The 27908-nt window shown below is 39.1% G+C and overlaps 1 protein-coding gene across 1 annotated transcript in view; it reads right to left on the bottom strand.

Annotated features, from left to right (window-relative positions):
- The window catches only part of LOC140224972 (protein O-mannosyl-transferase TMTC1-like), a 326000-nt gene that overhangs the window by 57172 nt on the left and 240920 nt on the right, over positions 1 to 27908 (bottom strand). Inside the window, exon 2 of the mRNA XM_072302151.1 lies at positions 9386 to 9563. Coding sequence (XP_072158252.1) covers positions 9386 to 9563 — 178 coding nt within the window. The remainder of the gene's footprint in view (positions 1 to 9385; positions 9564 to 27908) is intronic.

Raw genomic sequence — 27908 nt, 5'->3', positions numbered from 1 at the left:
ATTCGGCCATCGAACCGGAGTTTAAATGGAAGCTGATAATAACCCAAAGCTCTGAGAAAAATTTTGAGATGAGTATAAGAACGGTTTGTTGTAAGTAGCGAGGAGAGGCGGGCAAAGCGGCTAAAATCCTATCTAATTTTTACAGTTTTTTCTGTTGAATTAATGTTGCCGCGGGCTTCTGACTGTCCACACATAGTTCTGTTCAGCATATCGATACATAAGTATTTACATTTTACATACGTAGAATCTAATTTTCACGTCGGGGAGTTGACATATTTTGATTTTTTCGATTTTATACGGAAAATTGATGGTTTTTCGGGATTGAAATTATTATTGTTTCATGAAAAATAAATGCACCCAAAATGACTATAGCATATTGATTCTTACACATTTGCACTCACAAAATTGGTTGGTAAATTCAACGAGTGGGTGCATCGACCTGGTATATCAAGTTTCTGCAATTTTTTACGGCAAATCAGTAGATTTTCGGGATGTAGATTGCTTACTTTCAATTCATGAATGAATAAAGCAACGACATGGTTGAACTTCTTTGCATGGAAAGACGTTTAAAATAACAAAATCAAGACGTATTTAATGCAATTGCATTTATATCGAGTCAATTTCTTTTCAATAATATAACGGGATTTTTACTACCGGTGATTTGGGTATTTTAGCCCCAAAATACCTTTAAATCGACTTTATCTTCTAGGAGTTCGACAGAATTTTTCCTTTCTTCGCTTAAATTATTCCGTAGCACTTTTCTTCAAGAATCTGATAAGATTTTGCTTGAGGCAGATCAAAAAACTTAAATTCGATCGAATAGCTTTCTACTTTCACAATACACGGTCTCGTCAAGGTGCGTCTTTGACCTCGCAGTGTTGGATCGTGAATTCTCTTTTTATGCTGTTTGCCTATTTTGAAATCTCTGTAAATGAAAACTAAAGGGGTTGATATGTGCGAGTTAATGACGCGCCTTATCAACACATTGTGTTGGAGTTCACTGCTTGTTTTTTTTTTTTTTTTTTAAATAAAAAATTCGAATTATCCTGACTTTTCAAGAGCTTCGAACATGGAATCCCCAAAGTTTTCCTCGAATTTTTTGGACATGATATCTCGTAAAAAGAATTCTCGTTCCATTCTCGTTAATCAGCAATGTCTAAATTGTCAGTATGCTCTTCGTGGAAAACATGTTTTTTTTTCTAATTTCAAATTTTTCTGACTTTTCAAGAATTTTGAACATGTAATTCTCTAAATTTTCCTCAAATTCAGTGGATTTTCTTTTGGCATGATTTCTCGTATAGAAGGTATTCTTGTTCAATTCTCGTAAATCAGCAATAGTTAGATTGTCAGGATGTTTTTGATGGGTGACACGTTTTTTTTCGAATTTCAAAATTTCCAGCAAATTCATAAAAGTTCTTCTTCTTTCATATTCGTAAATCGGTAATATTAAGACTTTTACCTTGACTGCAAAAAGCGCCGGACTCTTTTTGATGGCAACATATTGGGGTGACAAGTTTTTATGAAATTCAAAATTCAAAACTTTGCAAAAATCAAAACTGATTTTGGGCGCTTCTGGGTACCAGATGCGCCCTTTCCAGCCGTTCGACTCCCCCGATGTAACATGTACTATACTACATACCGTTTTGCCTTATGGGTAATGACGCCATTCTGGTGCACCCGGGAAAATTTTGATTTTTTTCTGCATCTGGTATTCGTAAAAGTTTTCGTGAAATGTTTTGCTTTTAAGCATAACAATCTCGCACGGACGTATTACCTGGTTAAACTATTTTGGGGCTTCGTTATGCTTAAATGCCTCATATTCGAGGTTGTAGTTTCAGATTGATTCGAAAAAATCACGAACAGTCACGTGATCTCTTCATTTTAGTGACGTATTACTGTGCTACTTTGTGATTGGTTCATTTTCTCGGCGCAGCATCGTCAAGCGTCAGCTGTTTGCGGCTCTGGGTTGAAGGTTTAAGGTTATGTCAGAGAGAATAGAAAGTTAGAGGCCCGACTCGATGCTAGGTAATTGAAACAGATGCGCTCGCAGCGCGCTCGCTGGCAACGTACGCAACTACTATTTTCTATTGTTTTCCAGAGACTAGCGGCGGGTATGTTGCTGCCGGACCACCTTCACGTAGGCAATTTGTTATACATCGTCCGTCCGCAATACTCTCGCTTGGCCGTATGAAACCGTTCCTCGCATGCGCAGTGTTAAAGAAGCGCCCTCCAACGCTTTGGCGTTGGAACTGCTTGTTTCCTTTATTTGGATTTTGTGGAATTGTCACTATTGTGGACCAATTTATTACACGCCAATAACTATCGTTGCACCGAACAATACGAATCCTCTTTCTGAAACTGGTAGACCTGTTGCTGATATTAATCTTAAATAGGCATGTCTCTCTTGAAAACTTAGCGATTCTGTCCAAAAGATTCTGCCTGCGGCTATGCGGAGTGCCCCAGACAGTTTTTGTTTGACTCGTGCCTCAAAATAATGAAATTAATTTCGCCTCGATGAATATAATATTCACTAATGATACGCGGAAGGAAAGGGTCTTTTTTGTTCCTACTTCTTCCGTCCCCGTCAAATTCAAAACCGTTGTCAAGTTGGACAAAAAATTCATGGACTCGATTGTAAATTGGACGTATTTATGCATGCTGTGAGGACCCATATTCTACGCAAATTGTATGCATTTGATTCATTTTAGCATAAGTACATCCAACTTTAAAAAAATCATTGAGAGGAGTGAATCTCCATACTATAAGGTTGCAAAATTAACACCAAAAATTTAACCCTCCGAGAGAATATGGTAGAAAAATATCTGTAAAAAATGTTGCTGATTCTAGAGTGTGCCGAGTAGAAAAATCAGTAAAAGCAAACCAAAGGTGTAGATTAAAATAAACTAAAAACCGATTGTAAATTAAAGAATATATAACCACAATAAGTAACCTAATTTACTGACTAAGTATATTGCTTTGAAAATTATTCAAATTGATAAAATTCAACTAAAATGATAAAAATCTAGTAAGGGAATCACCCAACAATCTAAATAATCATGACCTGCCCGAAATGATACAAGATGTCATTTTTAGAGTGCTGCAGTATATACATGCACTTATAGGTCTATAAATAAATCTATAACGTGTTCTTCCCTGGAACGGGAGCATTAACAGCAAATTGTACAGCGATTAATTGATCCTGCATTTTGCAACAAGGAACTGAAATTTCTGCCTCATACATAAAAACACTTATCTGCACGAGGAAACTAGTGGCGCGCATGCCTTTTCAAAATTTGACCAGATACTGTAGAACCTAATTGCCAAATGCAATATGCCGTTTCAAAATTGGACAAGAAATTGTAGTTCCTAATTGCAAAATGTAGCCAAATTGACAAATCTTGCATAATCGCAATTTTTTCTTCACCACGTGGCAACGCTGGTTTCGTCGCGAACTTTGCTGTCACCTGCAGACGTAATAACCCCAGCATTTGACTTGAGCCCCCGAAGCCGGGGCCATTTTCTATTCCTTTAGTCGTTCAATTCTTTTATGTTCTTCGCGATTACGGAGCCTCATAAATGCGGGAGCAGCGACTTTTAATTTAAATCGTAGGCACTCGGGAGTTATTAATAGAATCTTCCCTTATCAAATGAAATTACGTTCCCCCCATTCAAAAGGAGAATGCTCAATTGAATTTCAACCCCCACAGGCTTCCGAGAAATGGAGGGAAAATGACTTGATGAATCGGGAGACAGTGCTCAGCCATGCACTCGAGACTTTTATACACACTTGGGATTTGTCAAAAATCGTCACGTTGAAGAATTGGAAGAGGAAAAGTGAAGGACTCAAGAGGAGTCGTTTCATTGGTTTGGAAAGTGCGTGGTTTTTCAAAATTTGTTTTTTGAAAAAAGCAATTCAATCATTTAAGGAATATACGGTGCAATTGTTGTCTAAAATTGTCGCCTTTTTTCAAGAGAGCAGAGGAAATATTGGTGAGATTATCGGTTAAAAATGCACAAGATTCACATGGTAATAATGCGATTCCCAGGAGGTTTGGCGACACGCAAACGTATGTACGTTATTTTGTGTGGAAAATGACGATGTCATTGATAAATTTATGAAACCACTTAACGAAACCACAATTTATGCGTTGCAATTTTGTTTTTTCGTTCATACATTTTGCAAATAACGGCTGCAATGATACTTGCAAAGAGTTTTAAAATTATATTGTTCTGCTTTTATAAATTCAATTAAAACATCCATAATAAGCACATTTGGTTTTAAGAGAATAAAATAAAAGTTTAGAACAACACATTCAAGGTGTGAGTTTTTGTAGTTCAACTACGGATCCTAAATCGCTTGGTTTGAGTATTTAATTGTTTCGCCTATAGGTGTGAGAGTCGAGAAGAATGCATTGGACTGCATTTTTCAATGAAAAACTACAATTTCTCACTCATACAAAAAAACACCTATGTGCATAGGAAAACTAATGACAAGCGTGTTATTGCTATAATGAACCAGAAATTGTAGTTCCTACTTGCAAAATGTAGTTCAATTCAAGATTTTTACCCGTCACATTCGAACAAAACTTCGAACGTCACTTCATTTGAAATTCACGCATCCAAAGCCCTTCGATATTGTCGGAAACTAGAAGAATGCCACCAATCCTCAAATATAATTTTTAAACCCCGCACTGAGCTCCCAGATCGGGATTCAAAACGAGTTTATCTACGACGACAAGCCATTGATTTTGGAGCTTCAGGAAACGTCTCTCACTATGTCGGAACCCTCGTGTTTAAAAATCCAAAAGCAAAAAACGGGCCACAGAAATGCTCTCCCGACATTGTCTCTCTGCAACAGCTGGATCAATCGATGCTAAAAAGTAACAATTCCATTTTCGGCTGAGCTTTGCGCTCCAGAAGCATCCCTATATTCTAGGATGCACTAGATAATGAGTATAATTCGTTTAGATATCGACCGTTTGTACTGGACTGGCCCTGACTTTTTCATCGACCCTGCATTGGAGCTTGCGGTCACGGCGCACAGTGGGCACAGTCAATCAGCGAGGTCGGATACGAACTTCGTGACTAAAACTGCAAATTTTAATGTTTAATTCGTCACATTTTAAATTGTAAGGGGTGCTTCCAAGAAAACATTTCACGAGGAGACCAATGGAACCACTTTCAGAACCTCAAAGGTTTGTATAAACGAAGTTATGAGCTTTTAGAGTTTCCGCATTTTGTCCGACCGTTCCCATCGACTCAATCCACTGTGCAGCGCTGGACTTCGAACAATTTTTGATGTGAAAGGATAGCATTTGATCGCCGAGTTGAACTCATTCGAGTGCAATCACGCTTAAAATGGGTCAAACAAATCGGTGATTAATTTTTTCAAAACTTCCGGAGCGAATTTGAGGCTCGTAACTGCGGGCGAATAGTTGTGCGACGAACCACGCAGAAAACGCGCGCGTTGTGTCAGAACGAACCACGTGAAAATGAACAAAATCAAAAAGAGATATGTTTATAGTGTGCGCGTGCAACATGGGTCCTTTTGATTTTATTCATTTTGACATAGATCTATTTAGCATGAACACGTCCACAAAGAGGCACATTTTCCCACCAGACCTTCATTCCAGAAATAGCGAGATCACACGGATTCGATGGTCAATGGGTAAAAATAACGCGTGAGCTGGCAATATTTTAGTATAATATATACGATACTTTCAATAATATTGACATCCTTTCAATGTCAGGGCCGGATTTAGCTACTTGCCGCTCATGGGCCGCCTGTATTTTGCCGCCCCCCTTTTCATTCGTTTTGAAACATCAATAAAAACCGTGTCGGAGGGGGAGGGGTACATAAGACGCATTTATTCGTGTTGCGAAAGCTATATCAACACTACTAACAAAATTTATCGGAACTTTGCACGAAATTAAAGTTCCTTAAACCTATCTCTGTGTGGACAAAGGCTTCCATTTATGAGAAATTAACAAAAAAAAAATGATGAAATAACAAACATAAACGTAGTTTAATAATTTTAAATTTCGCCGTCGCGCGGAGCTGACCGCACTGCGTTTGGCGCAATGCGAGAAGAATTCATCCAGTCTTGTAGGCGCTATGCGTTTCACACACTGCGTTTGACGCAAAACGTAGAATCCTTGTGATACATAGTGTCTATGTTTACCCTCCTTTTTATTAGTGCATTTAACGTGACATCAATTAGAAGGTTTTATACGAGAGGTTCAATATGGCTTACCCACTTACATTTTCTGGTACTGAACCTCCCCCCCCCCCCCCCCCCCCGCCACAGTTACTTGCTATAATCAAAAATGTAATATTAGTTTCTCGAAAAAATATGATTTAATTTGGGGTTTGAACCCCACTCTTTATAACCGTGGGCAATGCCCTTGACCACTCGGCTACTGGGGAAGATTTGAGTAATTGAGGCTAATGTGTCATTTAGCCCCCTGGGTGAGGCCAGGCAATCAACATCAGCTGTAAGTTGGCGAAGCCACATTGAACCGATTGAATAAAACTTTCTAATTGATGCCGCGTCAAATACACCAATGAAAAGGAGGGTAAACAAAGTCTTATTGATGTATCAAACCTTCAGTGATTTCATATGAAATGAAAAAACTGATTTTCTTCCGTTTGGCGGGACTCATAAGCGAGCGTGAATTTTTCCTGTCGAGAAACTCTCTCCTGGGCGCGAGCTTTCTTCTTGTCTGCTCTCCTCACCTCTGCTGCAAGGATAGTATCCTTCACTGTGGATATTATGCATTCTCATTCAGATTTTCGCTGAAGAATTAAAAATGCTTTATCCTCTTCATTTTCCATGATACCTAGAGCATTACATAAAGCAATGTCGAATAACACGTCGATTTTTGCCGTAAAATCAGTCTCCAAATTCTCTTGAACCAGCGATCGACGACTAGCATTTTTTGATACGCGCCTCCACTCCTCATAAAAATGTAAACATTTTTAAAAACATGGACAATATGTATCACAGGGATTTTACATTTTTCATTCCATATTGGAATTACCAGATCAGAGGTTTTCCACGCACTGCCATTGACATTCATGTGCGAACACTTCACATGATAGAAAAACACTTTAAGCACTTCCCGAATTTGGGGCAATTTTCTTTCATCAAATTTTTCTTAAACTTTTCCAATTAAATTTACACTAATCGCTTTTGATCGCGTAAAGGGCTTACGATTCGACAACATCGCACCTATCTTTTTAATTAGTCCTTAATTAAACCTCTCATGCAAACCTCTCATCAATAGCAGCTTTTATTTCCCGGAGATTTTCAGGGCTGTAGTTACGGCAAATTTTCCCCACTTACACTCCTAACCGTACAAACTATATATGTATTTGTCACTCTTTTCATCACTTCCTTGTATGGCTCATATTTCCTCATCTATATTGAAAAAGTATAATGCATTTTCATTATGGATAGAAAATGTGGATGCTTTTCCACCGGATATCCCCCTCCCACCCCACCGTTCGTTCCTCTACGCCGGTGTAAAGCGGCGATGCGCAACCTTGCCGCGCGCGCACGCTCAGCGGCGGGCCGGCCGCGGCGCGCCCCGCCAGCCCATAGCCTCACGTCGTCATTGGGCCGTTTGTGACCTTACGCTTCAAGATACGGCAAAACGGACGAAATTTCTGCCCTAAAAGAACCGTAACTTGCCATTTTCCTTCAGAATTGATGTGTCGCTTGCCAAAATTTTTGAATTTTGGGTTTAGGCCCTTTAGGCCCTTTGAGGCACGGGTTAAAATTTTTTTAAAATTTTTTCCTTTTAGGGGGTTCATTTAGAGACTACATAGAAACTTTTTAGGGGTTGACCAACTTGATTTTCGCAAAACTCAAAAATAAGATACACCCTAAGCCACCCCCTAAATTCGGCCCTGCATGTAATTGCAAAAATGCGTTCCCTTAATTCAGTATAGTTCTAATTTACAGAAACAAGCACCAATGGATGTGCGATGTCAACATCTTTGTCTTTAATTTAAATTTTAACTACGGTATTTTTATAAAAACTTTGAAAACACGATGGGCCTCAACTACTCCCTATTTTCAGCTCCCCTCTCACCACCGGAGATGGCATTAGCCTGTTGCGGTGCTGCGATTGTTGCATCTTGATTCCATTCGGCTCATTCCGGCCATTTTCGCGTGTTCTCGGATATGTTCACGGTCAATCCGGCCATATTGACGACTGATCTGCCATGCTAAAGGAAAACGCAGTCTGATCATTGAAGCTTTGCCAAATTTTCTTCAACTAATCACAAAATTTCGGAAATATTAATGAATATTTCTCTCCTGCTTTTTCGGAAAATTTCGTTCGAAGTTTGATCTTAAAAGTCTGAAAATGTCACGGAAAAATATTCTTATCTTTCCTCAAGAATATACATTTTCTGATAGGAAATTTGGCGACATTTGAATGCTCATACGGTGTTTTTACTTAACACGGCAGTGATAACCTTCTTGTAGAACCCATTGATGACGTCATGGCTTACCCCTTCATGATATCATTAAACATCCTTTAAGGTCGTTATCGGGATGGGGGGGGGGGGGGGGGTATGCATTTTCCTTGCCATCAAAAGATAAAAAAAAACTTACGTTTCCATGTGGTATCTTTCACAAGAAATGTTGCGATCCTCGATGAACAATATAACAGGTTAGTAAAAGGTTTCCCTCTAATTCATTTATACTTTTTGCAATGAGAAACATGATTGAAATATTTGCGAAGTGTTGCCAAATCGTACCAAAAATAAAATTTTGCCGAGTGATTTGCGCGGAAATGTCAATCCAGGTTTTTGTGTGGAAATGTTAAGGTGATTCGATGGACGCCATATTTTGTGTCAGAACGGCATGCGATATATCGCATCAATTGGTTCCATTGTTTCAGCTACTCGTCATTTGTCTCCAATTTTGAGATCGCAATTCGGTTGTCAGGAGACTAAAGCACTCACTTACCAATTTTTACAAAGAAATTCAACGTAATAAAGGTGTGGTTTTTTTCAGAGAGAGACATCGCATTCGATACTGATATCGAAACTGCACTCGAATGCGATATTTTCTCTCTAAAAAAACCACGCCTTTATTACGGTGAATTTCTTTGTAAAAATTGGTAAGTGAGTGATTTAGTCTCCTGAAAACAGAATTGCGACCTCAAAATTGGAATGACGAGTAGCTGAAAATGGAGCCAATTGATGCGATATATCGCATGCCGTTCTGACGCAAAATATGGCGCCCATCGAATCACCTTAAGATTGGTTTTGTGCGGAAACGTCATCCTGCCATCAAGGCGCATAATTTCGGCTGCTTCCATACTTTCTCCGTCATTTTTCATTCTATTTAAAGTTTGAAATCGCACTTACCGCTTCGGTGTGAACGGGATGCGTGGCGAAGAGTAATCCAGCGAAAGTGGCGAAAATCGTCTGGAGCCCGGCGATGGCATAACAGACGCGCGTGAAGAGCAAACTCGCGGCCCCGTGGAGTAACACATTGCACACGTGGTACCAGAACGGCTGCAGGCCCACCACGCTGTGCGTCGCTCTGAAACACAATCATCCGGCAGATTAGTAATTCGGCATATGTTGCGCAAAATACATCTTCAAAAGTAAATTTTAGAATATTAAAGATTTTGGAGTAAAATTCATAATGATATGCAAGGTAAAGCTGAGCCGTTTCCGAATAAAAAAGGTAAACATGCATCATGACGTCGTGACGTCATGTCCAGGCAGTTATGCCGGTATGGACATGTGCAAAGAATGTCGGAGGAGAGGTTGCCCAAACAAGTTTTGGATTGGGTACCACCTGGAAGAGGCGACAGGGACGTCCCCCCCCCCCCCCCCAAGGGTTGGCGGCAGGGCGTTGACGAAGAGATGTTGCGGTGCTAGTTGCCCGATAACCTCCGGGAGGACAGGCGTATATGGCGTTTGGGGGTCGCAGAACGCCAGAGTGCGTTGTAGGAGCGACTTTATACGTATAAACATGCATTTTTTTCTCTTGGAAATCCAAGGAAAAATATCGATCGGAACTTTTGAAATTCGCGGGTTTTATCAAACTGGACCTATAATGCTACTTAATCCGTTGACTACCAGTGCTGTTGCTACTCAGCTTTATAGCTGAGAATAGTCCATCACACTGTAATAGCTACATTTTTTTTTTACAATTCTCTGAGAGGTGGACTGATTCTGATGTAAATGACAGTTTTCGACAGGAATACTGTATCAAGCGTGAAATTTTTATGAGGAAACCCGTCTCGATGGTTTCATTGTCTCTGTCTGCTTCACACAAGACATATTTTCCTAACACGACTTGATTTCCAGATCTCTAAGAATACAACTTGTAATGTACCCACTCCTACCGGCTATTCCAAAACACCTGGAGAGCTGTCACAATCGCAAACAGCGACTGTCAGTCTCATCACATACATAAATGAAGAGTGCTTCGTACAAATCTTACAACCGATGCCAAGAGTAAATCGTTTATTCATTCGGACGAGGATTTATTGCAACTCCCGGGCGGACGAACTCCCGTGATTCTTTTATGAGAGAACTCAGTTCGAGTGTAACCTTTAACTCAGATTTGACGCTTAAATTGTTGACCTCTCATGTTCACCGTGTAGAAAACTTGACTTGGAAGTAATGGAAGTTCGAAATCGAATTTGTACAAAAATAACTACAAACCTAACAGGGATACTTCACGCATTGCGCAACGCGTGAAGTATCCCGTCAGGTTTGTAGGCGCCAGTGCGCATGTCGCTTTGTGTTAGGCTCTAATGCTTAAACTCGCGGAGTCAGCGTTTTTCAACTAATGATTTTGAAATGTTTCCACACTCTGCACGGATTATTCTCATTTAAATTAATGAAAAAAAGAGAAAAAATATGTATTGAAGGAAATTATAACGTGTGTTTTGAAAATATTAAGGTAGTCCCGTGTCTAATTTAATGATTTCCAAAGCTTTTTAATTTGACTTTTATATTTTGTGCTTTTACTGTGCTGCAGCGTGGTGTATTCGCAACCAAACTCTCAAAATTGGACGTGTTTGACTGTAAAAGATCGATGTTAAAGTGAGTTAAAACCAAGGATTGCGTCCTCCTTGGTTTTTTCTCTCTTTTTCATTTTTGTATAGTTCCTTTCAATTAAAGTACGGCTCACTGAGATTGATATCGATGCCATCGCTTGGAAAAGATTTTGCAAATATTTGCCACGCTTTGAAAATATAATGTTTTTAAAATAAAGTAATATTATCATTTAAAAAAGGTATATTTATATACGGTATATTTTAAATCGACAATTTTATAGATAGAAATAAAACCAAATATTCACCAATGAAAATTTGAAAGATCAATCAAAAGAAGAAAGTAACATTTCATTTAAAAAATGAGTTACCATAACAAAACCTTCTTCTCTCTCGATTTTCTAATTATATATTGTCAATATAATTTTATATACGGACTGAAATATAATATTTGGACCAAGTCACTGTTTCTTATTTTACGCGTGGACGTAAATTACTAGACTAAAAAGGACGTTGACGGAATGTACTGAAACCGTAGAAGCAACCTAGATCACTAAAGGCATGAATGGAAGTTAACGGTAATAATGATCGCGTTAAGGGCAACAGTGGTTGAAGACATTAACGATGGTCGTTAAAGGTAACATTGGTCGTTCAGGGCAAAAATGGTCGTCATGGACCACAATTGTCCTTTAGGACAACAGTAGTCACTGACGGTAACAGTGACCGTTCAATGCAAAAAATAGTCGATAAGGGCAACAGTTGTGAAAATAGCCAACGAGAATGGTAGGTTTCTCCGGAGGCAAAATGGAGACCTATCACAAATATAGGGTGCGTCTCAGGGTGATTCTTATTTTGACCTGTAAAACTAACATTCAAAGTCATCTTATTTACCCGATGGATACCCTGTATACAGCCAACGGTGAAAACGCATACCTTTCTGGATTCAATATTATTTTAGGGGGTGGCAACATTTACGCGCAACCCTCTTGAGAGTCGTTGAGTTACTTGTTGAGTGATAACGCTGAAGTGCAACACAAAACGGCCGGCCTATCCTTCAAACGAATCCTTTTAAGCTTTGCTTAAGAATCGATAGTATCGATTATATTTGTCTTTGCGCCTGGTGCGAGTTTTTAATTTCGTAATAGTAGCCATAATATTTTCATAGAATCGCCGAGGCATTATTGAGCCTAGAGTCGCTTCACGGACGACCCCCTAAACTGCCGTGATAGCGAATAGAGCAGTAAGTGCGTGTTGGGATGAGCCTCGAGACACATAAAAGCATGTGCTAACCACGGCCCATACAGTAATGCCCTTACTGCTCTCTTCCAGTGGCGTGGCGTGAATCGCGATATATCGATTGTTATGCCGTTTGAAGCTATGGTAAAGAATCGATAATAAGGTGTTCGCTGCGAACACCCTATTTATCGATACTTTTCCATAGGTTTAAATGGCCGATCAATCGATATATCGCAAAGCACGCCACGCCAATGCTCTCTTCGCTATCACGGCAGTAAAGTGCACTCCATCGAGTAGGTTGCACCTAACACTACAGACAGCACTCAACTGAAATTGGTCTAAATAGAGAACAATCTGCATCTCGTTATCATCCCTCTTCCTCACACATACTCTATACCTATCACCCCCCACCCATTACTAAGCGCAGTTTTGCCAGATTGTTTTGAAAATTAACTGTTTCCCTGTTTCAACCGAATGGGAAATATACTACGGATCGGTGTCGTCAAAAGCCGGAGGACGCACTGTGGGATTGAAATTGGCTTCAACCTTGAATTTTATACGTCTAGTGTTTGTTTTTCTTTTTATTTGTTATCTAAATGACCTGAATGTAACAAAAATAATTAGTTTTATTATACCCGGTTATGGAATCTCTTAAGTGAGATATATCGCCGCAACCAAAGGTTTGTAAAAAAGAGTGCTAACATTGGGCATTTTTCATGGTATTTTTCGATTCGAACGTCAATTTTTGGCTGCAGAGCAAAGCTCGAATAAGCGATTTTTTATGGTTTTTTTCCGATTTAAATGCCGTTTTAGGACCACAACCCAAGGCTAAGATGTCCACTATCTCATGGTCTTTTTCGATTTGAATATTATTTTTTCACCACAGAACAAAGTGTAAAATGATTGTTTTTCAAGGTTTTTTCATGATTTGAATATCGTTTATTGACCACTGTACAAGCTTATATCAAGCAGCAATTTAAAATTCTTTTCTACTAGAGTAAAATAGGTCAAATATTACACAAAATCCTTTGTTTATCCTCTGCGCTTTGGTTAAAAAATGACATAAAACTCGAAAAACCCATGAAAAAAGGGTTTTTTTTTGGTTTTCAGACCCATATTGATGCCAACAACATACCTATTTGATGGATTTTGATGACTGTCTGAAACGATTTATTTTGGTAAAATGAGACCTATTCCAGTCAATAACGCTGAATTGCAAGTTACAGAACTCCAAGATAGGGTCATTCTTGGTCCTTACGACAGCTTTAGCCAGGGTTGCACGCGTGAAATGAAAAATATGAAAGATTGGAAACTTCCGTGAAATATTTCATGACATTTCACGAGCCTGTGAATTATTTCATATTTTTCAGGGGCTAGAGTATGCAACTCACACATAAACATACGAAAATATAAGAAAGTCACAATTTTTAAATATTGCGAAACATGATAAGGAACTAGTATTTTTCAATATCTTTCATAAATTTCTGAAATTTTATGAAATATTTCACGCGAAATTTCAAGATTTTATTTTTCATGAAAAATTGCAACCATTTGCAACGCCATTTACAACCATTTAGCCCGCATTTACAACGAAATCTGGCAATTTTGGGACACGACCTGGGGCAATGACAATTTACAAGGCGTAATGTGCACAATTACTCGAGTTGTGACGGCCTAATCGACTTAGCGCGACCCTCCGAACTACAATCGAATCGCGATGTATCGAAATTCGATATTTCGCATGCGTCCGATGGCGAGTATGTCGATCGGGTTATCGATGAACTGCGGGGTCGGATGGGTGTGGTTGCGGGGCCGAGAAGGGGCGTGGAGCGCATGACACTGAAAGTGAATTAAGCCCCTCTACAAGGATCGAATCAAGGAGCTGTTAATTGTAAAAATTTGCATTCAGTGCCGGTGCAGGCGATGATAGCGCGCTTGTCGGATAGGGCGCTTGCCAAGGTGACGTCAGCCGCAGTGACGTCAGCACAGCCGTAATGAGGGCAGTTTATCACTTTCGCACACTTTTGATTCTGTAATGTTAGTATTGATATATTTTAGTGCACTATGTTGCAACATTGCAGAACCTCTACTTTTCACGGTCAAATCATTCGAAAAATATTACGATTCTACACAAAATAAATGAGAGTGGAATACTGGAATTTTGAGGGTGAAATTTGTATACTTAAAGCCTTGATATGAGATGCTGTCTTTGCCGCGGTTATTTTTAACTATCGTAAAATTATTACTCATTTTAAAACACTTAAAACAACTTAGAAACTAGGAACACTTTCGGTTAAAATCCCAGTACTGAAAACCACTGTTAAAAATAATTGGACTAAAAACATACAGACGTCATCGAAGATGTTGCGGCAGAAGATTTTAAATCTGATCTGCGTTGGACGTTGCAAGATTGTGCACTGACAAAATTTGTGCGAAACCAAACCTGTGTGAAAATGCACCTGTGCGAAAGTGCACCTGTGCAAAACTGTAGCTCAGCCGTAATAAGAAAGAGAGCCGTGACTTTCAAATAATTTTCAATTACAGAATTCGTCGAATTTCGTCTAATGTTTTTCAAACGAAACCACTGTTGCAGCTAAAACAACAAAATTCGTCTTCTGCGTGTGTAAATGAGACATGATGCGAGAAAGCCGTGAGGGGACGAGAATTGACGTTATTCCAGACAAAACAGCAGTGAGTAGCATTATTTCGTCAGAGAGCCAACGAGAGCAATACTTTTAAACCAAATTACGACCGTCCCTGCCAATTTCTAACCTTTTACTTGCTGTGTGTACAAAACGCAACCATGGAACACCGTCTAAACGTAAAGTTTATTTTAGTTTAGAGCTTGTCTAGAAGCCTTTTTCGTATACCCTTTAAAAGCTTTTTTTGGACCTCGTCCTGAAAATACCATATTCCCTTACCTATCACAGAAGATCGTAAGTTTTCCATGGTGTGTACCGACTTATTAAAATTCGTGTCCTTCAGTTTGTCGATCCTTCTTTGTTCTTTTTTTTGGCCCGGTTGCCCAGAAATACCAATTTTTTGTCAAACTTGACGAAAAATATTCTCCTTACTTCATGGCCACGGCAAAAACTAATGAACCAGGCAACGTCTCACTAACGCTTAATATACGACAGCGCTTAAGCACAGGATTCCTGAGCTAAAAAAGACTCCAGCTATAAACATCGATCGGTTGTCGTGATGAAAACATAAAATACTCTAACAGTAAAGGGCTGTGTTCCCGTAAAAGACGACATTATACGACCAGGAGGTCGATTATTGATCTTGTTCGATAAATAACATTGCTAAGATAGGATATATCGATAAAGTCGTTCGATAACGTTCAACGATCGACTCTAGTCTCGTTACCGCTCATATCGTCACTACCCTAATTCATCGACAAACCTGCTCTAATAATGAGCCCTATGTTCTGTATACTTCCATGCTCACCGTGGCTTACGTGAAAATGCACATACATCTTTTCAAGGAAGACGACGTTACGAAACCGTCCGAGCGTAACCTGAACTAAGGAGTACTCTATCCTTAAATACCGATCCGTTTTCTTGACGAAAACATAAAATACTGTAATAGAGAATAAGCCCATAAAGACCGTCATTCACTCATCTCGAACCACCGTTTCCCATGTAGATACAAGAGCGTAACTAATTTTCAACGTTGCTAAATTTCAATTCGTGAATTGTACTATTAGTAGGAAACTGTTGGGCGTTTTTGACGGAGGTACCACTGAATTATCTTCGGATTACATGCAAAAGTCAGCAAAATTAATTGTAGATGGATGTTGCAAAATCCTCAAAGTTCCTTTTCTCGAGAGGTTCCGTGTGGTTTACACTGCAATTATTAAGAGAGGTTTGAGAAATTCTCAAAATAGCATTTATAAAAACGACGGTTTTTTCCAAGATGGAGTAAAATTTAGCAAGATGACTTCAGAAACGGATCCTTACAAGAGATGATGATTTGCAACTGAATAGAATGCAAAATACTGATATGAATTATTTACGACTTTCACAAACATTAAGTTCGTTGTGAACCCACTATTAAATTCACAAAACTCGTGATTTATTTTATTCCGTATTTTTGTAGTGATAAATCTTGTAAACTTTTTCAAATGACTATTGCTGAAAACTGGAGGTTTACAAAAATTGCCCTTTTAGCTATGTTGAGGATCTTCTTGAACCTTCCACATAGCAAACCGAATAGGCGGATTTCGTGACGAAAAGAAGGTGTTTGAACACACGTATATCAGCAATTTGGGTAATTTGGTCATGACTCCTCTAATATGTATTTATTTTAGTAACCAAGGCTATTCTCATGTTCTTATCACTAAGTAACTCTCTTCTCGAACACGAACTCCACAAAATTCCAGACACCTGGAAATTCGCCATTGAGTTGTTTGAGTCAATTTTGCAACTTGAACATGGAGTTGAATTCCTTCGTCTGGGAAACGTCGATGCGAGTAAATTAAGAGCAAGAGGGGTCTAGACGTCCGAATCGCCGATAAAAAATTAAAACGGACGGTAAAAAATAGGATAAAACGGTTAACGGTTTCCAAGCGGATCGCGCGGGTCACGTTCTACTTCGCTGCTTGGCTAACAAAAGGGCGTAACTACACTTACAGATGAGCCTCGGAAAGTATTGCATTATTCGGACGACAGGGTTCACCGCAAAGTGGCGATACGTCCTTATACAAGGAAGGCGACGAATTTACTATTGCCGGGTTTAAAATCCCCGGTATTTTACGAGAGCTCACGCTACCGAGGAAAAAACCGCGTATCTTGATGGGTTTTCCGTAAGGAGTTACGCTCTTTTCACTTACGATGTAGCGATACGTCATTCGGGTGATACGTCAGCGACGGCCGGGAAAAAGTTGCGAGCGACGAAAGTATATGCAGGAGCTTAAAATTCAATGCGCCGTTTAATATTTTATGAGCCGGGGCACTTCCGGACCAACCCCCGACAGATGGACATAGACGATGCCAAAATATCCCGAATTTCGATGGACAACGAAAGGGCAGGAATGAGAAACGAAAGAACCGAGACTATGTTTATGCAGCGATGCAAAACCGAGTTCGCCTTCAACTTGATGGATACAATTTGAGCGACTTAGGAGTTGATATATTTGTAGTTGTATCAGGCGTTTTATTTCGGAGTGTTGTTCGAACACACAGGATTATAACAAGATCGTTGTGATTTTCTCGATAGTGTAGTTTTTTGGCGTGAACTTGTCATTTTGTAACTCTTTCAACAATGCATTTAGTGTTTTGTCTTTGAATTGTACAGGTTCGACTGAAATCAGCCGAACGACACTAGACGTTGACTAATTTTCCCTTTTAATTTATTTTCCAAACAGAAAACCAGGTGACGCTGAAATTCAAAATTGTATGAGTGCATTCTCCATAATTTAGAATAGATGCGTAGACATTTGGAAGGCGTTGAGTAATTTGGTTCTCGGTTGAAAAAGATAAAACATGTGAAAAAAGTAGGCGATGTGAAATTCAGTTCGACAGAGTTCGGTCAAATTTTAGTCCAGCTGATATTATTGGCACATAAACTCTGATGATGGTTTACAATCTGAATGTACTTAGAAAGATAGTCACTGTAACTATGCATCGCTTTAGTTTTTAAATGTTCTATTTCTCTCATAAAATACATAGTGTTTGGCCTGGAACCTCAAAACAAGAAAACGGAGGCTTTGATTGGTATCGATGTGATCAGAAAGACATGCTGTGTCTTCATTAGCAGGATCTCTAGAGTATATTATCTCGACTTAATGACACTTATCAACGAGATTATTTGTAGATTTCGGTCAGGTATTATTCTTGCATTTCTGTCTGTGCAAACTTGTGCCAATTATGAAGAAAGTAGCAGAGGCGGATCCAGCGAATTGGCAACACCGGATTCCCTGAATTTAAACCTATGCTAAATAATCGATTCTTGTCGGAGCACCTGGCCCCTTCAAGAATCGATACACCTCCGTAGGTTTAAATGGTGAAAAGAAAATGTTGCCAATTTGCTGGGTCCATCGATGGAAAGTGTGCTCACAGACGTGACAGATTTGAAACCTCATGGTACCGGGAAAATTATGCGATAAGGAGTTGGTTTCTGACTTTTGAACGTGCTCATTGCAATGTTTGGGCAATTTACCCTCTGGAATATCAAATCATTTCAAATTCACTCATTTTCCTCTAACGTAAATGCGTGTTTCCATTTCCACTTGATCCATTTTCACGAAGAAAAATTAATTGTTGCTTTAGCATTTATAATGTTAAAAAAATGTGCGACAAGTATAAATGCTGATTTTACAATTTAAAAAATGCTACGTTAACTACGTCCACGGTTATATGAACAAATGTACTGTTGAGTTAGAATTTATTTAACTGTAAAATCAGCATTTGATACTTGTTGCACATTTTTTTAACAGTATAAATGCTAAATCTACTTTCAATTTTTTTCCGTGTTCTCCGCATAACTTTATATGCTTTCCAGAGCTCATGTAAAAACGGATATACGCTCTTACGTGAGAGAAGCGTATGTTTTATCTCTTGTGTGCAAGGGACACATTCAGTGTATAAAAATACTCCACAGAATTCAAAGGAAAAGCTTGAGGGCACGCATCCTCGAAGACTTTTAAAAGCATTTTCGAGTGAAGTGATACGGGTATCCTACGACTTGAGAAAATCTAGAAATTTCAAGATTTTGAGGGAGTTTAGAAAAAAGTATGGGGCACCTTGAAGACACTATAGTAAGACTAAGGGAAAAATGACAAACTTCGAAACTTCCTAAAAAGACCTCTCATTTAGACCGCGTTTAGCAGAAAGGAACCAAGCCACATCAGCTGTTGCCAAATTTAACTGAGTAATTTGATTTTTTACAAGAAAGCGTTTGTGCGGATTTTTTTTTGGAAAGAGGGACGCCAAGAATGGCACAATTTGGGCCAGCGGGGACTTTTCTGAAACCGGGCCCAAACGATACCTTACGATACCCTAAAGCTCTGGTAAAAATTTTAGCTTGAGTATAAGCACGGTTTTTGAGAAATGAGGGGGCAAAGTTGCCAAATCGCCATCATTCTGGACAGCATTTCTACAGCAAAAAGACGGGAAAATGGACGAAAAAGTTACACCTTTGATAGGTTTCGGCTGTAAATGTTCTCATTGGGCCCCCAAACATTTAACTGTGTTCAATTCCAAAAATTTTGGTCGCTTAGTGGTCCAAAATGGGGAGAAATCGTCGACAAATCAGGATTCTTTGTCAAATTTTTAGAAATGGAAGTAAAATTGTCGGTGTGCTGCAGTTTTCATGGCTAACAATGTTCTTTTCGGTCATCAATGCATGAAATTGTGTTCAGCTTCACAAATTTACATCGCACAGTGGTCAAAAATGGGGGAATTAGTGGACAAATTAAGGTCCTCTGTCAAACTTTTTAAAAATGAAGTGAAACTGTTGGTCCCCAGTAGACTTCAGATCCCGAAAAAATTCTTTAAATTCTTTTTTTGACTATTTAAATCTTTCTTTAATTTTTTCTCTCTATTTTTCCTTCTTTTTTTTTAAATTTCTGAAAATTTCGCATATTTTATTGAGATAATGCTACAAAGTCTATTTTATAACAACGTTCTATAAACAATACGGTCTGACATGTAGTAATAATTAAAAAAATTAAAAACATGAGTTTTTCCGGGATATGAAGTCTACTGGGGATCAACAGTTTGACAGAGGACCTTAATTTGTCCACTAATTCCCCCATTTTTGACCACTGTGCGATGTAAATTTGTGAAGCTGAACACAATTTCATGCATTGATGACCGAAAAGAACATTGTTAGCCATGAAAACTGCAGCACACCGACAATTTTACTTCCATTTCTAAAAATTTGACAAAGAATCCTGATTTGTCGACGATTTCTCCCCATTTTGGACCACTAAGCGACCAAAATTTTTGGAATTGAACACAGTTAAATGTTTGGGGGCCCAATGAGAACATTTACAGCCGAAACCTATCAAAGGTGTAACTTTTTCGTCCATTTTCCCGTCTTTTTGCTGTAGAAATGCTGTCCAGAATGATGGCGATTTGGCAACTTTGCCCCCTCATTTCTCAAAAACCGTGCTTATACTCAAGCTAAAATTTTTACCAGAGCTTTAGGGTATCGTAAGGTATCGTTTGGGCCCGGTTTCAGAAAAGTCCCCGCTGGCCCAAATTGTGCCAAAAAACGGTCGTTTTTGGCGTCGCTCTTTCAAGGAATTAGCCTCGTACAATGCAATAATTTGGCTGAAATTTGCAGGGGGGAAAATCGGCACATCCAAAATTGATCTGTCCTTTAATTTGGACCGCGTTTGGAAAAAAGGAACAAAGCCATATTGCCAAAACTTAACTGGGAAATTTTTTTTTTTGCAATTGAACGTTGGTTCGGATTTGTTTTTAAAGTTTTGGGAATTTGCTTCGTATTATGCAGACAACTCATCAAAAAGTGTAAAACAAATCCGCACAACATCCATTTCGATGAAAAAAGTCAAAATGCCCAATAAAATTTGGCAATAACTGATATGACTTGGTTCTTTTCTGCTTACTGCGGTCCAGTTGACAATACCTGATGTAGCTTGTTTCCTTTCTGCTTAACGTGCAGTGGCGTGGCGTGAATTGCGATGTATCAATTGTTATGCCATTTAAACCTATGGTAAAGAATCGATTATTAAGGCGTTCGCTGCGAACATCCTGTTTATCGATCCTTTTCCATTGGTTTAAATGGCAGATCATTCGATATATCGCAAAGCACGCCACGCCACTGCTAACGTGGTCCATTTATTCGTCTCGTTTATGTGCAACGACGGATCCGTTTAACAGGCAACGCCGGGCCGTGTGGTCGCGCGCGGAAGAAGGGTTTTAGCGCCGGGATGCACTAACACACCACCAGCCGGGGCGGGGGCGGGGGTAGATTTCAAGGGTGAGTCGGAAAAACCGCGTCTTTAGCACGCAACGATGAATTTCAAGCTAATAAATCAACATTCACCGGTTAGATCGTTTCCGTGCGGACTAACGCGACAATCGACCCTCGTTTTATGGCCCGCGGCCGGCCGACCGCTTATTAATGAGCTTACCCCCACTATCCCACGAAAAACCGCGTAAGTCCCATTGAGAGCTTACGCAGCTCCGTTGTTTCCGCTACGTACGACAGGGGACGTATCTTGCGATCAATCGCCTCAAATAAAACGTTTAGAACAACACATTTTATCGAATTACGATCGATTGATCGAATGATTGCGTGGTTCCGTCGACTTTTATTGGTTTTACGAGGGCCGAGGGTATGTTTAAACGCACCGGTTAACCAGACACGAATTTCGGGTCAATAAAGCGGGATTAGGGTTTGTTAAAGCAACCAAGTCTACAATTTAAGGAAATGAGTGTCAAAGGGCCGGATTTTCCTCGGAAAGAAAATAATGCTCGATGGAAAATTAATTGGATACTAAGGAATCCCCTTCGCTGTTTTGCGGTCTAGCTATCGAAGGGTGCTTTGCTTTGCAACACGGTATAGGAGACTTTGGTAATAATTTGAAAATGACGGGATACCGGGCTCATCAATAGATTATTACTTTCCGATGGCCGAAAAATATGGCACTCGGCTCGGTAGATCTCTGAATATAATAATTGGACTATAATTCGTAATAAGGCACTACCATGCCTGCCTTATCCACTAAAGCGCTTTAATGCACGATAAAACTGATGGCTCATGTGTTGTTTCTAAACTGAGCTAGAAATTCTATTTATTTCAACGCAATGCATGTCCAACCATGGAAGTAATACTAACTTGCAGAGCCAGATAACTTAAAATAAAGATTATTTGAACTGAATTACACAAAAAAGATGCTGTTACCAAATAGACGTGTTTCTATCAAACAGAACTATGTGCAGGTGAGACATATGAGGTGTGCTCTAGAAACCTGGATAAGAAACAATGTGATCCTTGTGATCCAGGAGTTGGATGCGAAAAAAGACGTACAATTTAAAAAATCTGGTTTTGGTTCAAATAAAAAATTGAGATCTTTGAGTATCTTTTGTTTAAAAGAAATTTTCTGGGCCCAAAAACTGAAAAAAAACAAACGTGTTAACTTAAAAGTGTGATTTCGGGATTTTGATCTAGATATCGAGGTTTACAGGTTTTGACTTTCAATCAAATTTTCTCCTTGGCACAACTACAAACTGCCAAAGAAACGTTCTATTTTTCTTAGTGAACCTAAGGAATATAGCGTGGAATAGGTGGAAATTTTCAAATAGAAAAGCGTGCGGTGGCAAAGTGTGAACCAAGACCGATATGATGCAAAAACCAAGGACACTTCGCGGCGCTGACACAAGATTACAATACTGTGTTATCTTTCCTCTTCAATGCTTATTCGAGAGGTCGTTTTTACAGATATTACTGTGACCTCCGCAATTGTTTCAACAACAAACAGGAAAAACTCAAAACTAGGCCTCCTAAAATGGATTCTTTATTTTTGTTCAATTTTACGATTTTCCTTGTATTTGACCTTGCTCAAAAATTAGCGAGAAACGGCTGCTCAGTCAATGATTTGTCGCTTTTCTGCCAAATTTGCCGTATTGTCTCACTTTGGAAAAGTGAAAAAAACCAAGGACGCTTCGCGGCGCTGACACAAGATTACAATACTGTGTTATCTTTCCTATTCAATGCTTATTCGAGAGGTCGTTTTTACAGATATTACTGTGACCTCCGCAATTGTTTCAACAACAAACAGGAAAAACTCAAAACTAGGCCTCCGATAACGGATTCTTCAAGTCTCTTCAATTTTACGATTTTCCTTGTATTTGAGCTTCCTTATAAATGAGCGAGAAACGGCTGCTTAGCCACTTATTTGTTGCTATTCTACCAAAGTTGCTGTATTGTTTCACTTTAGAATAGAGCAGTGTTGGTCCAATTTGCGAGTTGAAGCGATCTAGTTTAGCATCATGAAATTTAGTGCACTTTTCTTCCTGCTATCTATTGTAATCTTGAGCGTCTCTCGCGTGTGCCGATGTGCCGATGGATGTATAGCCTCGGGGGATCCCTGCGGAGATGACGGAGTATGCACAAATAAGAACGGAGAACTTTTTTGCGATGACGAAGAATAGACTACCCACTACCTACACTCAGTGTAACTTTATGACAGGTCAGAGTAATACATTTTAAATGCTACCGAGAAGAACTAGGTCAAAATCTTTTAAACCTTCCCAGAGTCATTACATCATGCGGCGGCATTCTGATCTATACGTACTTGACAGCATCCTCTTATTGTAACAGTTTGGTTCATTTTGACGTTTAAAGAAATTTAGTGTATTTTTTTTGTTTCAAGAAAAAATAAATAAATATCCAATAAAATATATTTCTTTTTTTAATGTGCGAGTCAACTCTATCCTCACGACTCCCTCCTTCAACGATTTAGATAATAATGAACGCCGTCTTAAGATGCATAATTATTGGCTGGTCGAATGATCAATTTTATAGATATACAAATCTAGAAAAAAAGATTTTTTCCTTGTTACGACAAAATGGACTCTGGTATTAGAATGGTGATCATTGATCGGTCGAATGGTCGAATTTTAAAATTTAAAACCTGGGGGTCCTGGGGGTATAAAAAATTGTTTTAAGGATATAACATTTTTATTATAATTCTTCTTTTTTATTTTATTTTGTTTAAAGAACAAATCACGGAATACCTAGAAGTACGTTGCCAGCTAAATTTTGAGATTTTTTTCTATGTTTTTTTAACGCACTGAAAGAAACACTCCGGCCGTGGAAGCCGTACATACGGGCTATATAGAGATACCGTCCGTGTTCCGGCCTCTGAGCCCGGAACACGGACGGTATCTCTATATAGCCCGTAAGTACGGCTTCCACGGCCGGAGTGTTTTTTTCAGTGCGATCTTTGTGCGGAAAAACTTGTTTATTATATTTTTACATTTTACATCTATTTTATATTGGCTATTGATAATGATGGAGCCTACATGCATGCCTCAAAAATACTTCTATTACATAAAGTTAATCAGTTTATGTTAACATATCGATGCATTTCGGCTGAGAGTCATATTCTGGGCGTAGTTGAACAATTATAAATTACAAGACAAAATAATACTGCCAGGAACACAAGAGTAAAAAATACACATGGCGTGGTTACAGAATTTAGACAAGTGACATTAGACTAGGAAGCAAACAAACTAATCAACACTGATGAAACTGATTGACTTTATGTAACAAAAGTACTTCTAAATAATCTAGGCTCAATCATTATTAATAGCCAAAAAAGAATACTTTAATTACAGAGTTATTTGGGTGAGTTTAGGTGGGAGAGCTGCGCTGTAAGTAATGAAACTGTGCTATTCATGAGAAACAAGTTTGTCTACGAAAGTAGCTATTTATTTCAGGAATAAACTAATAGACAGGATTATAGAGATTTTCGGCTGAATTTTGAAGCAACAAGTTAAAGAGACAAGGCTCGGTTTTATTGTTTGGAGTTGTATTATCTCTCCGGCGTAGATACAGGTCACTTGCGGTTCATGCAGCATTCAAAAGTATAAGCGCATCCGCAGGACTGTTTGAATAAAATCTTGAAAATCACGGTATGCTCATCATTATTAAGTAACATCTTGCATTTATTTCATGATGATGTCTTGAATATTAACCGCACTTGATAAAGAAAATATGAGAAACATATTCAAAGTCGCTGAATGTGACGCTACTAATTAATAGGCTGTCTATATACTTAATCTCGAGAAATTTAGCGAAGTACAAAAACATGAAAGCTATTCCGCCATAAATATTTACACGCAATACACACACTTGTGGAATCTTGTTATTTCAAGTATGCGTGATCCAGTGGCGTGGCGTGAATTGCGATACGTCGATTGTTATGCCATTTAAACCTATGGAAAAGGATCGATAAACAGGGTGTTCGCAGCGAACAACTTAATAATCGATTCTTTACCATAGGTTTAAATGGCATAACAATCGATACATCGCAACTCACGCCACGCCACTGGCGTGATCCATCTCCTTCGATTCAAGATACAGATGCAAGAGCGCAATTTTTACGAATACTAAGGTTGAAGAGCGTTGTGCCAAATAAATATGCATGAGACTTGAAACAATACGTTCGGACGAAATCGAAGGCTCGATTAGTACGCTTCCCATTTGACCGAAGAGATAGTGCTTAGTTTAGTCAGTGACTAGTTACTTCAATTCGCTAAGTGCATTGGAGCTCCCTGCTCCCTCTTGGTAAGGTAACGCACCGCTAGATGGAAAGGAAGTCTGGTAGTAACAATTGGATTGCATTTGGAAAAAGGAACCGGGAGCATTTCGATGTTGCTAAGATTGTGCAACTTCTTTTGCCTCAGGGGAAATTATTGATTATCTGTAAACAATTTATATTTTACTCGCTGAAAACTATAAATTCAAGACAAAAATTACCATGTAAACATATTTCTCCTGGATTTAAATAGTTATATTTCATTAGATTGGATTTGCACAGTCTCAGTAACATTGCGATGATCTTGGTTCCTTCTTGCAGAATGCAATCAAATTGTGCCAAGTTTAGTAAGGGCAGCTAATTTCATTTTTATCATGCGGAAAACGTTCGATGAGGCACCAACACTTTGGTTGGTCAAGAAAGTATCAAATGTCAAATCAAGTGTACGTTCAAGCGCATTCTTAAAACAGGTGTATCTGCTCCAAAATTGCGTAAAATCGAATACAACACCACTAGGAGAAACCACCCGACCAGAACCACGCCGATGAGATCGTTCTTCGGCCGTTGATCACTGCGTAGAAGAAAATACTTGTTGCGTCATAGCAGCGAGATTAGATTGTTAACGAAAACTAAAATACGAAAATGCAATAAAATATACACTTCGAGTGGCCAATTTCATGACAAGTATGACCCCGATTTCCTGCTTCAAAGGAGGTAGGATTTTCAGCGACTTTGAAAGTTCATTTTAATCGCTAACATTTTAGTTTATTAGCTAAAATGTTATTGAATACTTTAATTTTATTCAGGAGAAATAACCCTGTGCTAAGAGGTACATTTCCTTTACCAGGAGAACAGTTTCTGTTAGGGTGGGTTGAAAGGTCGGATTTTGAAAAATTGACGGAAATATCTTCTTAAAAAATAAAATTTGCGATAAATTAAGCCGTTGTAGTGTGGATACAAGGCGCAGGATTGCACGCATCAAAAGATCTGGTAGTTTCGGAACACAAGTATGGTAGGTTAGAATTCAAATTCATTTTGAGACTATGAACTACAGTATCTAGCTCATTCTAGAAACAACACCTAAGCCATGATTTTCCCTATGCAGCAAGGTGATTCTGTGGATGAATTAGAAGTTGTAGTACGTTATTGCAAAATGATGTCCAATTTGAGGTAAGTTTTTCTTAAAACTGCATTTTTTTAAAATACAAAAATGCATAAAATCCGTAACGACCAAGTTTTAACCCATGGACATTTTTCGCCTCAAACTCTTAGAAAATGAATATGCTATCCTCTTGTATTGCTAGAATCCGCGCAATTTCAGTTTGCACACTTTTAGACTGCACTGGAAAAAAAACCACATTGGATCTAGAGTCTAGACTCTTGAAATCATTGACAAGAAAAAATACTGTTGATTCAATCAGATTTAAGCTTAAATCAAAAAGTAAATCCGCTCAAATTAAGAGGCTTGGTCTTGATTTAAGCTTAAATCTGATTGAATCAAGAGTATTTTTTCTTGTCGATGTTTTTGAGAGTCTGGACTCTAGATCCAATGTGTGTTTTTTATCCAGTGTGAGACAATAACCGCCGTCTTGCTTCTGGCATTTTCTTTAAATGCAAAAATGACGTCTTCCGTCGCAGTTTAGAAGTATGTGTTAGCTTAATCGGCGTGTATTCTACCTCAATTTTAAATTTTTCCTAGACCACGGTCTCTTGTCACGAATGCGGGCATAAATTTAAACGGAAAAACACTCATCCACTCTAATTTTTCACAACGTTTCAAAAACGAGCGAGAACAAAAGTTCAACAACGGCCTCGCTCAGACACATCGCAGTCGTCGCCCTTTCAGCTCGGCGGCGAAACGCGCGCCCGGCGCGCGGAAGTCCCAGTGTCAGACGGCTAAACACGGCCGGAGAAAGGATTAAAAGTAAATGAAATAAAAGCTGAAATAAAAAGCCGAGCGCACGGCCTTTTCGAAAACATCCGAACGGCTCCGACCCGGGCGCTGAATAAAAATACACGGCTCTCATGGAAATACACGACTCACATTAATTAAAACTTTGACGTTAATTCATCAACACGGCACGGTGCGAGAGCGGTCGGGGGCTCCCCGCCTCGCCCCCCACCCCTGGGGGATTTGCATAGCCAAGAAACCGAACCCTCCCCGGGGGTGAGAACTTGCAAGATGATAGCACTGATTAGAGGGTTTTTTCAGCGTTCCGGTCTAAGTGCCGGAGCCTCTATCAATCTGTCATGTGATATTGATTGCGCAGGGGCCGAGAGGGAGCTTCCGCCCCCCTCCCTTCCGCTGCCCGGCCCTGTAAATTACTTCCATTTAATTATTGTGCGATTGTTTTCCCGTCTGGCTCAGGAGGTTCCCGCTTGTAAATCCCGCCAGGTG

Source organism: Bemisia tabaci, chromosome 7 (genome assembly GCF_918797505.1).
Source record: "Bemisia tabaci chromosome 7, PGI_BMITA_v3".
Classification (NCBI taxonomy): domain Eukaryota; kingdom Metazoa; phylum Arthropoda; class Insecta; order Hemiptera; family Aleyrodidae; genus Bemisia; species Bemisia tabaci.
The sequence above is the reverse complement of the archived record's forward strand: the minus strand, read 5'-3'. Positions and strand labels throughout refer to the sequence as shown.